The following is a 13,842-nucleotide window of genomic DNA, read 5'->3' as shown; positions in this document are numbered from 1 at the left end:
AGCCTTTTTGATATGTTGATTGACTGAAAAATGCCAAAAGGACTTTGAAGCAATCTTCATTACCAGATATGAGAAAGATCATGTGTTTTGAGGAGGTCCATGATTTATAAAAAAAATTAATGAAATCTTTTAATGGAACCAAGTTTATAAACAAACAACCCTTTAAAGCTATGTAACCCGGGGATGCGTCCCCGGGCTAAAATCGCCCATCCCCTTACCGTGCTCATTTCAGGTACTTGGGGACGGGTAGGGGACGTCCCCCACCGTCCCTAAAATTGCAAAATTTGTGGGAAACGTCCCGGAAACTTGAGGACGGCGGTGATTCTTAAAGGGGATGTCCCCCCGTCCCCAATATGGTTGGGGGACATACCCCCGTCCCCTAACCGTCCCGGGGAAGGCCAGCCATCTCCATTTTCCCAGCACATTTGAAAAAAAAAGACTCAAATGCTCAAAAAAAACATTTTTTAATTTTATTATAGGTCTGTAAAACTGGATTTTCACTAATATGATGGATAAACATGTTTGAATCACTTCCAAAAGCACTTAGAAATAATGAGCAGCAGCCTGGTAATAAATTTCACAAACACTTAGAACTCGGTAGTGCGTAAAAAAGTGGCTGCAGGTCTGCAATATTGGACTTTTCACAATTATGAAAGGTAAACAGGTCTGAATCATAGCCAAAAGCACTCAGAAATATGAATAACAGTTTGGTATAGAATTTCACAAACACCCAAAGGGCCAAAACTTTGTAGTGCATGAAGAAGCGGTTGTAGGTCATAATAGAAATGGAAGACTATCAAAATATCCTCCAACCAGAAATAAACAATGAACTACATGCAAACAAGTGTTGGCATATTGACAATGTATTTTCAATTATGAATGCGTATTGAGTATTGACAATGAGTTCTGATTATGAATGCATATTGAGTATTAACAATGAATTTTGAACACAAATGTGGTATGTTAAAGGTTCTATAATGTATATACACCTGCTTTATCCATGTTTTCATATGAATATAATGTATATATACATGCTTTATCTATTTTTCATATGAACATTTTATATTTTCCTACATATTTTAAATTTTCCCAATATTTTATATAGCTGTCTCCTTTGCTGTCCCCCTGCCATCCCCAAAATTGGCAAAATAATTTGCCGTCCCGGAAACGTCCCGCCGTCCCCTGCTGTCCCCATCCCAGAAACTCGAGGTAACATAGCTGTAAAGTGTTTTCTGTTTATAGCTCTAGCAAAGGTAAGAATGCCACTCCTTTCAAGTGAATATTGACAGGAATGATTTGAGAAGATAGGTGAAGCAGCTGTGAATGCTTAGCAACCTCAAAATTCATCATATGATTAGGATATCTCAGTTAGTTTTGGATATGTGTGACTGGCCTTCGAAAAGTTACTACCTGACGAAACCTTGTTGGAGGAATAGATGGGAACAATCCATGGAGAATGTGCTGCTCTGTTGCAGAACATGTCATGAACATTGGCATCTGGGAATGGGTTTTTCCAACCAAGCAAAGGAAAGAGAAAACTGAATATGTAATTATGAAAAGAAAATTTCTCAGGAGCTAGAAGCAACACCTTCACAGGAAAACCTGTAAAAGATCACCAAACCCAAAAAGAAAATCATCTGGCCACCAATAAAGGGAAAGTTGTGAAACAAAGAAGATAAATTTCAAAGAGCTTATGTTTGTGAAGCAAAAGCAGTCATATCAAAAACCAGTTTCTATGATCAGAAATGCCAAAGAAAATGAATAAGCTTTGGTCAACAACAAATTTTTCCTAGGTCAGGCCAAAAGCTCAGTCTAAATTGGAAGCCAATGCAAGAAGCATCCAGAGAATACCTAATAATCATGGACATGGGGAGATCAGAGGCTATAGATCAGATCTGGGTAGGACTTGAATATGAAGAAATAGTACAGAAAATTATAGATATCTTCCAACTCAGCAATAGAATGTGTATACTCTTGTGCAATAAGATGGGAGCAAAAATATGGTCACATGTTCTAAAGGGAAAAGTGTCAATTCAATAAAATCCTCCCAGATCTGTGATAATATATTTTTTTGTTTTTGATCGGTAAATTGTGGGATGTGGGCCCACTCCCATATAGCATAGATAGGAAAAAAGAGAAGAAAGCTTCAGACCCGAACTGGGTAGCAAAAAACTAGATAGAGAAAGAGAGACAAGGAGAAAAAAGACACAGAAACCCTGCAAAACTGTACAAAAGATCACTCAAATAGAAAAACTTCACAAGCCAACCTTCTTTGCTTTCTCTTGCTCCTGGTGAGAAGAGATTCCATTGTCCATTGAGAGCCACCTTCTATCAAATCCAAAGCTTCAATTCTCAGTTTTTCAGCCTCCGATTTCCTACCCCTGCTTACCACTCTTGGGAATATTTGGTTTTGATATCTTGCTTGCAGTCTGGAAAATTGTGCGAATATCAGAACATGCCAAAACATCAGCTTGATCCAGAGGATAATCACCAACCAGAGCTTCTCAATCTTTCTTTTGCTTTCACAGGTCAAAACGATCATGTTGATCGAAAGCAACAACCACCTCAGTATTCAGAGGGACTGATTTCTCATAAACATGATCGATTGCCCTGCAGTTCTGGGGTGTTGAAGAGCAATGTTCCATGAAAACACCATGATTTTGCCAAATGAAATCTGCATCTGGAATGCCCTCCTTGCAGACCCATCTCTGGAGGTTAAGAGATCAAAGACCATTTACTGATTTTGCCTGGCATCCAGTGATCTTGTGCCCAAATTGGTGTCATTTAAAGCAGCGCTGTGGAAGTCCTTCATAGTTTAGATATTGTAGCTGTGAACCCAAAGAACAGTTAATATGAACTATGTGAGGTACTGGCCTGGAAATATCAACCAGGGCACAAACTCTGATAAATTATCTTGGAGCCAAAGAGGAAGCATCTTCAATGAAAGTGCCGACAAGGTTGATCAGAGATTCAATAAGTCCAGCCTTTCACAAAACCAGAGGAAGGTTGTAGAGCCGAATCAAAATTGGAATGGAAGTGATAGGAGCATTCGCTGGATCAAAGAACAGGGACCAAGGAGTCACAAAGAAACCAGATGTGCCAAAAAACCAGGGCCCATTGTCTAGAACAAACCTGCAATTTTGAGAGTTAAGAAAAGAAACAAGGATAAAGCCATGGTCCAGCAGCTCCACTGTAGGAGCAGACAATTGCCTCAAACACTCTTTCTCCATGCAAAAAATTCATTCACTGGTGGCCTCTTCCCAAATGCTCTAAAGACCAAAGCTCTTGACCTGATGGCAGATGAAGCCTTCGCTATGCAATTATCCTAGGGGTGAAAATCCACAGGCTCAGCCACCAGATCTACCTTAGTGTCACCCATAAACAACGGAGGGCAAAAATCAGAAAAATCCAGAAGGGGGTGAGGGATCAGGGGCAAGAGAAATGCTTTCCCCAGACCCCATGCGAGGAATCACCCCCTTAGCAGCAAACCCTAAATCTGCCGCAGGGTTCGTCTTTAAAATCTGCTGTTTGCAAAAAGCACCACAGGAATGAAATGGATTCAATGCATTTCTGCAAAGCCTGTATTTGTTGTTTATCTGCTCCAATGATGCTGAGAGTGAGCCTGAAGAGGGGCCGCCAAAGTTGCATGGACACGGATACAGATACAAATACGGATACAGATACGGCCATCTTTTAAGACGCTCAATATGGATACGGCTGGATACGTCATTTATAAAAAACACACACATATTTAACACAATTTTCTAAGTTATTCGAGGAGATATTCATTACTTCAAAAGCAATATAGACACATAATTGCTACACAAATAATGATAAGTTGATTTACCATTTTACAATATGCAAAAATAGTAGAGTTGCATTGGAAGATAACCCAAAAAATGGGTCATTGAAATAGAAATTCTCATTTGGTGTAGGTTTTGCTTAAAATTGCATGAATGAAGTTTTTAAAAATTAAATTTAGGAAGATATACATCAAATTTTTTAAAGATCAAATCACGTAGTATCTAGCATGGTTGGAAATCAAGGTTTTTTTGGGTACGTGTGGGTACAATATTCAACGTGTATCCAGGCTGTATCGGATACATATCTGTTTTGGATAACAAATACGGGGTTACGCATGCCCAAGGAAGGACAAAGGAGTTTCCGGCTACTCTGGGCTGCCATTCCTAGCTGCATCCTTCGCATGGGGAGGAGTCTCACAAGCCACCCTCCCCTCTTGAGACACACCACAAGGCGGTATATCCTTGCTACGCACGCTCTGCACCTTCCTGCAGTTAACATTCTGAGCCCTCGCACTCTCACCAGACAGTCTGCCCTCACTTTGTGCTCGATCTCCTGCCCTTCGCTCCTCCACACTGCCTTTTGCCTTCGCCTGCTTGCACATTCCGCAACTTAATTTTTGTTAGGGAATGAGTAGTGATTTTCATTCCTTTAATTTCAAGAAATTGTTGAATACTTGCTTATATTTCCTCAATGGCAATGCCAGATTACACTATTTGAATCAGCTGTCAAGCTGGATTCATACAAGTATCAGCAAACAGCTCATAATGTCATGGGACTTCAAAGACTATCAAATCATAAGAGGAAAAATAAGGAGGGTGAACTCTTAGTCTTTTAAATTTTTCCATTTGAGAGCAACAAATGGGTTGCACCATGACATTTATAATAAGTCTAATTGATGTAGCATGTTCCTAGGGCTTCCACACATGACATAATTAAAGAAAGGGACAGAAATACATTGAAGAAAAAATTTCTAATCTCAAGTAGTTGAATTTCATGCTCAAGAAAGGCCGCAGTCTCTGACTATCAGGCCAATCCTGCTAGAAATAGCAAACTCAAGTCCAATCCATTCACAAATATTTATATTTAGAAATATGTCGATGTAAGATAATCACATCTTGGATTGCATAGGAAAATGTTGGAGCGAAGCTACCAATATTTGGGTACATGCCATGCTTAGATTCATGATAAACTCAGTCACTTTAGGTGCAAAATCAAAAGAATAGAGTAGGTATATATTTTGAAATATTTTTCTGACAATCAAAAAGTACAAGGAAACAATTAAAAGCCTGCAAGAACAAATTGGAGATTGGGTTTTCAATGAACAAATGTATGCTGAACATCTTATTCAAGAGTTACCTGCTCTACAAAATAAAGAGGAATGCTATTGCCAAGGCCCAACAACATTATAAAGAACAGTGGATCAAACTAGGAGACAGTGACGCCAGCTTATGCAACAAATCAGTCCTAAATAAGCAACACATGAGCTCTATAAAACAATTAGGTGGCCAGATGTCAGTATTGGTCAATGGGGCAAGGCAATTTGCAAGCATATAAACATGTTTCTTTTGACTACTGCTTGATGTTGACGAAATGGATATTGGAAGGAGCCATTCTCAATTTGGTTATGGATGCAGAAAATAGCTTGCTGGTGCAACCAATTGCAAAGGATGAACCTGAAAGGTATCTCAGTCTCCTTAGAAAGGGGAAAGCCTTGGTCCAGATAGATTTTCAACTCTATTTTATCTGGTTCACACAGACTTTATCAAGTAAGATTTGCTACTATAGTGGATGAATAGATAGTAAACAAGATGTCAGAAGTAAGGAATGCGAGAGGCCTAGTTTTGCGTCCCAATAGCTGCAAAAAGAGAATTAATACATTATCGCAGAGCCATTGCTTTCTTGAATGTGCTATACAAGAAAATTTCTGAACTCATCTCAAAAGATTAAATCTCTGCTACCAAGGTTAATCTGTCAATCCCAGTTAACCTTTATTGCAAAGGAATAACCACAATTAACATAATTGGAGTATAGGAAATCATACGCTTTGAAGCTACAAATAAGGGTTAGGAATTTTGATTAAGCTTGATACAATAAAAAGATTCCATGGTCATGAGCTTCCAGTTTTGAACAACAAACAAGACTGTAAATTGGAAGCTGCATCACCACATTCAGTTTTGGAGAAATCCACAAACAAACAATGTAGGCTGACCTAACAAGGAAAAAGTTCATCATCCTTAGGTAACGAATCAAGGGAATTGTTTCAACAGCTTCAAATCTGCTGCTGACATTCTCATTTTTGTTACCTTGAGTCTAAGTGATAAAAACATTAAATTTTATCCAGATTACATTAGAACTGGGCCAACTGGCATTGGGACAGGAAAAGAATTCATTGCCTTGAATTGTCCCATGTTTGACTAGCAATCCAAGTCTCCATACAGCTCAAAGGACTCATCGCTCGCTAAGTAAAGTGCATAGGCTTAGTCAATTTGTGTGTTACTGTATCTTTCAAAATAGTTTGGTTCAATTCTGTTCACCTTATTGATACTACCCTTAATTTAGTATTTACTATAGTTTAGGAGACTCAAAAGTGTGTAATCAAAATCAAGGTTAGTGGTTCAAGATTGATTATGGTTCAGATAATATTTGTATTTTTGAGTTTAACAATGGTTTGCATTCAATGACGAGTTTTGTCACAGAATGTCTTTGCCACAACTCTATTATATGCAAGGGTATCTGTGTGCACAACACCTTTGAAGTCAATGTCTCCTACAAAACTAAGAGGTCAAATTCAAAAAAAAAGTTGAATGCACAGAATCCTTAAAGGATTGTAGATTCTGCTGCCCATTTTGAGGCTTTGCAGCAAAAGTATGCCTCAGATTTAGTCAATTGCTTCTAAGCTTCTCTGTGTCTTAAAGTGAGCCTCTTTCTTCAGTTTAAATCTATAAATCAATTCATTTACCCTAGATGCATATGCAGCTATGCCAAGACAAAAAATTGAGACTTTATTACAAGAAAAAAGCATAATAGGGTGCACCCATACCGAACTAATCCTCACAGAAGGATTTTTTGTCAACAATGGGCCATTGAGGAACACTCTTCTATCTAGATTGAAGATGAATGTGGGAATTGGAAGCATGTTATTATTATAGATTTGCAGCAGTAGCAGCATGTATTTCATTCCTCTTTCGACAGGTATATCTCATTGCCCCTCAGAATAGTGTGACTATTCCAAATACTCACCTAGGTAACCAAATTAGAGTTCATCTTCCTCCTTGTTCTCCCATGTTTTACATGTATAATCAAAGTTGCTTATCTAAGAGGGTCTGTGTTTGTCTATTGTAAATCACCCTTCTAGTGTAAGTTACTGGTCCTAGTATGTGGATAAGTATGGGTTCGAGATTCAGTTATGCTCGTATAGCATTATTTTTCCTTGGGTATTTTATTTATATTAAAATTATAAAAACAATGATACTCATAATTTGCAAATTTAAATACCTCATAATTTGCGAAAAAATACTCATAAATTCATAATTTAGTGACTTGTCAAATGTCAATATTCCATGAAAGTTACAATCAATATTCAATAACCTTCATATTGCTCTTCATTGAGAACATCAAAGTCAACATTTGGTTCAATTTCATTGGAACCACAATGAGTTACAATGCCACTTCCACTAGCTATGTACTATGTAGAATCTGCCTCATCTAAAGGAATTTCTGGCAGGTTGTGCAACAATAACATTGAAGCATGCTTGAGAGTTAAATATCAATCCCTCATTACCCCCTCATTGTAATCGAGTTTCTTATATGTCAAGATATCCCAATAACTAATGGGGGTTGCACACCATTTTCACATTCTTTTATCATTTAAGAAAAAAATGAGGTATTTGGCACTTTTTTCTTTTTCTTTTTGTTTGAATCCACACTGGGAACACTTAGGGTGAATGACAAGCCATCTCAGACCTAGACCTGATCCTGAATTTGTGGTGGGGCAAGGCCTTGGCATGTTCCTTGTCATAGTTTAGTACAGAGGCCTTGCCACCAAACCTAAATTAAATCCTCTGAACTGCACAAAACTTCATGATGCAAACCATTTTCAAAATTTTATTACTATGCTATTAAATGTTCCATGAAGAATTGGCACTTGTTCTTCCTTTCTTCCTAATGCTCACACTCTACTGATGAAGACTTGGCTAATGCTTTCAAAATACTCACTCTTGCAGCCTTTCTCACTTTTTTTGTTGCCGCTTAGCGTGTAGGTGGATTCTATAAACCATTAAGGTTAGGTTTACTGGTATAAACATTAAAAAATGCACTTTTGAGCTGAATGATGTAAGGGATGCCTGAGCATTTATGGTGCATTTAAGAGATACAATTGAGACCTCTGAGGGTCTTGGGGACATCCTGGCATCTCCTTATTGTCCATAGTATAGGGGGACGCCCCAAAAATGTCTCCTCTTTTAAGGAGACATCCTAGGGATTTGCCCTGATAGGTGGTGATGGTGGGACAGCAAGGGGATGTTTCCCCAGAGACCCCACGTCCTGGGGATGTCCCTGTCCCAGAAAGGGCTGGATTTTCAGGGGGGACATGCCCCATGAAACACTAGTATGTGTGCTTCCCTCGTGAGCCTGAAAGAACTCCCTCCAAAGCTTTCCTCAAATCTGCACTTTGTAATTTATTGCCAATTAACAGCTTGAAAGCACTTCTGGTGAGTTCCATGAGGATTATGCTAGTTCAGAGTGTACATCACAAGCTTTCATAGGAGATGGCACTTAAAAACTATTGGAGGCCCCACAATAAACTGTGAAAATACCTTAGTAGAAAATGAGTTGGAAATTGTGCTTAATTAGGCCATAAAATGCTTTGTGTTTGTTCCCATTTCTGAGCTACGTAGACACAAAAAGAGGCACTGAGGGGGTGTGAAAAAATCCTGGGTAAATTGGATTAGAAATTTAGTTAAAGTTTGTTCATTTCTTCCTTTGAACAAAATGACAAATCATAAGCTGCCACATCATTGCTGGGAATAACTAGGTGTATATTTGCTAATGAGCCAGTTGGAAGACACTTAATAATCCAGCCCCGCTATGTTACCTCAAGACCATGATTCAAGATACTCAAAACTGGACTTGAAATACTAATCCATGAGAATGCAAAACATCGCTGGGCTTGTTGCCTCCTTAGAGAAATAAAGTGACAAATTTCATTATATTCATGCAAACAAATTGGAAGGCAACACCCTAGTAAACTAGATTAAAACACACATTGCATATACTCCTTTAAACCATAGATTGCAAACTTGGTGAGTAATGACAAGTGGTTTTAAGGACCTAGTAATTTGACCTTGAACTTTTTGAGTTTCCACTTCCAGAGAGATTGCAGAGTGGCAAGTACATGTTAGTACTCAGTGAGTCTGTAGGAGAATGCACATAGAGGTTTGCCAAGTTTTTTTCTAGTTTTGAATTTATATTTTTTCAGTTGCCGAGTCATCGAGATGGAGGCAAATTTGGGTCTATCAAGTTTTCCCAAGTCTGATTTTTCAAACTCTGCAAGAAACTAACTAGAAGATTCCACCTCATACCACAGAAACTCCGAGTGGACCAAGCTTGATATGCTAAACATATCAGTCTACTGCCACATGTATCATTGAATCAACATTGAGCCTTTTTAACTTCACAAACTTAACATCAGAAATGAATTAGTTAATATAAATTTCCAGACCAACAACAGCTTCAGTGTCACCTAATGTTAAAATTTGATCATCTCGGGTGAAAAGCAAAATCGGATGTGAACTGTAGTGTTAGTATGATTTGAACAAGCTTTATACTTTGAAAGCCATGAAAAAGCACTTGGACATAAATATTTAATACATTGAAACCTGAATCTGAACTCCCTGAAAACCAGATTATCAAATCGCTTTGGGTTTGTAATTCCTTTGGAGTACAAGCATGTCATAAAGTTTGAAAATTTCATGCAAGACAGCCTTAGAGTGAAATACATTATACCGAGATTAATTCCAACTGGGGTCTGAGGATTCAAGAAAGAATACCCAGACTTAACAGTAGTAGTAACCGGATGCCTTTTCATCTCATTTCTCTGCCGAAATGTACCATGGCACAGGATGGAATCATGTGGTGAGATCTCATAGGTATTCCTGGTTTCTTCATACCTTTGAAGAAATTAGCATTTCTTCCCAAATCCAGATGAGAAATTTAATTAATTTTTTTTCACAACAAAATGAAACCAAAGGGCTCTCAAAACCACAGGAGCACGAGGAGTCAACACTTGTCACCCAATCGCACTATCCCTGGGAAATAATCTGATTTTCAACAACTCTTCCTAGATTAAGGTGTTATCACTATGGCCATACAAACAATGCTATACTCAACTAGTCAATATTGGGAAATGCCTCCGATGTGATGTACAGATAGAAATCAATCTCTCGAAGAAACCACTCTAAACTTGGATGTGAACAACCCAATAAATGAGAAATCTATAATCTTGTTGAGTCCAATTCTCCATGAGAAAAAAATTGAGGTGAAAATTGCACTCAATGGTACAATACAGAACTGGATCATAGATATTATCAATCTGGTTGCATAATTCCTTTTCATCCCTGACACAATTAAGAGCTCACGGACTTAAAGCCATATATTCTTAAGATGTGAACCACTAAAAAACTAGAAGAGCAATTTAACATCTTGTAATACTGCTTGAAGGGTCTTTTCTTGGCCAAAGATTTTGATCTTACTATCTTTATCGTATTATTTGTTTCTTCTTGCTCTTTGCTTTAAGCAAAAAATTGTCCCTTTGGCAATTGATATTTGTTCACCCACCACAAGCTGTGATTCCTTGGCTGGCAATTGCTCTGACACTGTAATGTCCCCATTTTTAGGCTCTCGCAGTATAGACTATAGACAGTGCTGATCTCCATGTTGGTGCCAATATTGTCATGGAAGTATTTTGATAGTGCGAGTTTGTTCAGACGGGTTAGTGGAGATGAATGACACTTTTTGGGGTGATTTTGGACTTGTCCAAAACTTACTATTTATAGTAAGTTACTATTTTTAGTAAGTGTCAGTTTCGACACCAATTGGTCAGTTGGGAGAAATACTAGTTTTAGTTAGTTACTATTTTTACTTTTAGCAATTACTATTTATAGTAACCACCGTTTTTGGCAGTTGGCCATGGCTTTTAGTCTCCTCTCAGCCTTAGCATGCAGCATCTTCAATTTCAGAGCTTGAATAGTTTGGCCTATGTTTAGCATATTACTATTTATAGCAAATGCTATTTGGGGGAATTGGCGTCAGACTTGGCTTCAGTTCACTAGTTGGTTCATGGATCACCTTCTAGGGATCTTTTAGAGGGTTTGACAGACTTATTTTTAGTAAGTCATTGGCATGATGGGGTCCAACCTTACTATTTACAGTAAGGCATCAAGATGATCTGGCACGCCTTGGTGATCTTCCAGGTATTAACAAAGTTATCAAAAGATCATTATTTTGGCTTATATTAATGATTGGAGGATTAATTTAATTAATATTAAAGTTAAATGCTTTTATAATATTAAATTAAATTGAAAGGTTATTAAAAAGGGAATTAAATGCTAAAACATTTAATAGTTTAATAAAGGCTAAAGCTAATGTATTTAGCTAACTTGGGTGCCCATCATGAATATATTAAGTTATATCAAAAAGCAAATATTTAATGTGCCTTTTAATGATTAAAAAGGCACATAGAAAATCATGCCTTTTGAGGAAGATGTAAGAAGTTAAAAAGCAATCAATTCGTCATTCATTATTAAGATTACTTTTTGAAGAATTGGAGAAATTGTGTGCAAGGGTTTGCTGCAATTGGAGAATTTCAGGCTTCTGGGAACAAAAACTCCCAATAGTTTTAATGCTTGCAGGTGTGGAACATCATCCAAGAGCATTGATTTCAGGAGGCTTCATTCAAGAGCTTCAATTACTGATTTGTAGGTTGAAAGCATTCTAGAGGGCAGATTTGAATAGTTATTGCACACATTTCAAGAGGAATATCATTGCAACTTTCAGCCATACCAATTTGAGGGTTTCAAGAGGAAGTGCGTCCCGTTCCTAGGGCACGTTTTGGAGCAAACAAGGCTGCAAAGGGACGTTTCATCTTATCTCAGCCAACCGCCCTCATTCTAGCTTCCTCATGCTCAAACTTGGAATGTTTGAATTTATTGTATGCAATTCACTAGTCTAGGTATGAAAATCCAGGGTTGATCATCATTTTCTAGAATTGCGATTATTCCCTGTAGCTCGTCAACAAATATTATCAGCAAATAATATATTATCTATTGCCAGACAATTTAGGTATGCTTATATTTAATTAATTTAATTATGGCTTGTAAGGGTTTAACTGTGAAATTTGTTGTTTTAAAATCAAATAGTTAAATTGCAATTCACAGTTTTTTAGCATTATATTTCTATTCTGAAAACATCAAATAAAAAAAATAAAGAGCAATTAAATCAGAAGTCAGAAATTATCCCTCAATCAGAAAATTAGAACTTCAGAACAAGGGGGGATATTATAAACACTCGTAACAACAAAAGATAACCTGTGCCTCCACAAAGCTGGCCAATCATTGTAACATGTCATCAAAAGGTGATGGGTCAAATTTGAAGGCCTTTGCCGACCTTTGGCCCATTCAGTAGAACTAGTGGCCATTGGAAGTTATATGCTGCACCTACATGTTTTAAAGTAAACAAATATAAGGAAATTGAAAAATTAAAAAATACCATAATTCAACTAGGCTACCACTATAGTTATAAAAGGAAATAAAATGTAACCCTAGACTAAGTTGAAAACACAAATAACAAATTGAAAAACTATTATGTATATACTCTCAGAAATAAATATTAAGAAGACTTAAAAACTTCAAAAATTAAATTCTCATATTTTAAAAAGTGGTCAAAATTGTGCATACACAGATTAATTCCCTTATTTTTTTAAGGAGTTATGCACAAATGATGGGTTCCATTATTTTTCAAGGAACTGCGCACAAGGAATGCTTTCTTGGATTCTGTTACTTTAAAAATCTCTCTTGGGATATTTTGATTATGGTATGCATGATTTGTAAATTTTTATTTTGTGTTTACAAGTTTTTGACTCAAAATGTTTCTTTGACAGCATCTGGCAATATTCGTCAAATATATTGTGTACAAAACAGTGAACTGGATTCAGCGGGTATTGATTGAATTTGTGTATCTGCCCGCTGCAACAGTGAGCAGATTGACCCCATGCATAACATAGGAGCAGTGAGAGTGATTCTGTAGAGCTTGTTGTATATGATCTTTAATTCTTGTTCAGATTACTTCATTGCAATAATGTTGTTGGATTTATAGATGTTCCTGGACTTCATTTTCAACTTAACTAATGGCAGGCTATCGAAAAGGTGCATTTTTGAATTCGATTGTAGGGTACAACATCGAAGATTTGGTTTTCTTCATGGTATCCTGAGAGAATCCTGTGTAAGCTGTTCTGCAGTTGCATTGTCATATCTCTAAGTGTATCATTGAATGAGTTTTATTATCCTGTAAACTTTTAATTAAAATGTTTGTATTCTAGACACATGAATATGTATTTCAAGAGTAAGTGTCACCTTCATTTATAAAGACCAAAGGAAGAGATTTATGGAAGTTCAACCTTATGCTAGTTCCATTTGTCTCAAACGAAGCTGTCCTGAAATTCTACAGGACATGCAACAAAACAGCCATTGGATACAGGATTTTGATTGTTATGCTTGATTTGCAAACATGAATCCTGAATGCCAATGCATTTATCAAGTGTTGTGACATGTTTCTATGATTGAGGCAACAACAAGCAAACCCCACTGTGAAGAATGGGGCAGTGGGGGTAGGGGTAAAATTTATTATTTAGAGGTTTTTCTGTTTAATATTTACATGTTTTAAATGCTCTGTTTTATTAGACCGCATTGTGCTACTTGGCAGTGGAATTTAAGATTAATCCTAAGCAATCTATTTTGTTTTTGAAATTTTGAGAATAATTCACCT

At 37.1% G+C, this 13,842-nt stretch overlaps 1 protein-coding gene across 1 annotated transcript in view; it reads left to right on the top strand.

Annotated features, from left to right (window-relative positions):
• Positions 1 to 13,467, top strand: part of LOC131070914 (uncharacterized) — a 112,903-nt gene extending 99,436 nt beyond the window's left edge. The window contains exon 9 of the mRNA XM_058006599.2: positions 12,959 to 13,467. Coding sequence (XP_057862582.2) covers positions 12,959 to 13,026 — 68 coding nt within the window. The 3' untranslated portion in view covers positions 13,027 to 13,467. The remainder of the gene's footprint in view (positions 1 to 12,958) is intronic.
• Positions 13,468 to 13,842: the final 375 nt, after the last annotated feature.

Source organism: Cryptomeria japonica, chromosome 1, assembly GCF_030272615.1.
Source record: "Cryptomeria japonica chromosome 1, Sugi_1.0, whole genome shotgun sequence".
Taxonomy (NCBI): Eukaryota; Viridiplantae; Streptophyta; class Pinopsida; order Cupressales; family Cupressaceae; genus Cryptomeria; species Cryptomeria japonica.
Note: the sequence above shows the minus strand (reverse complement) of the source record. Positions and strands in the feature narration are given on the sequence as shown.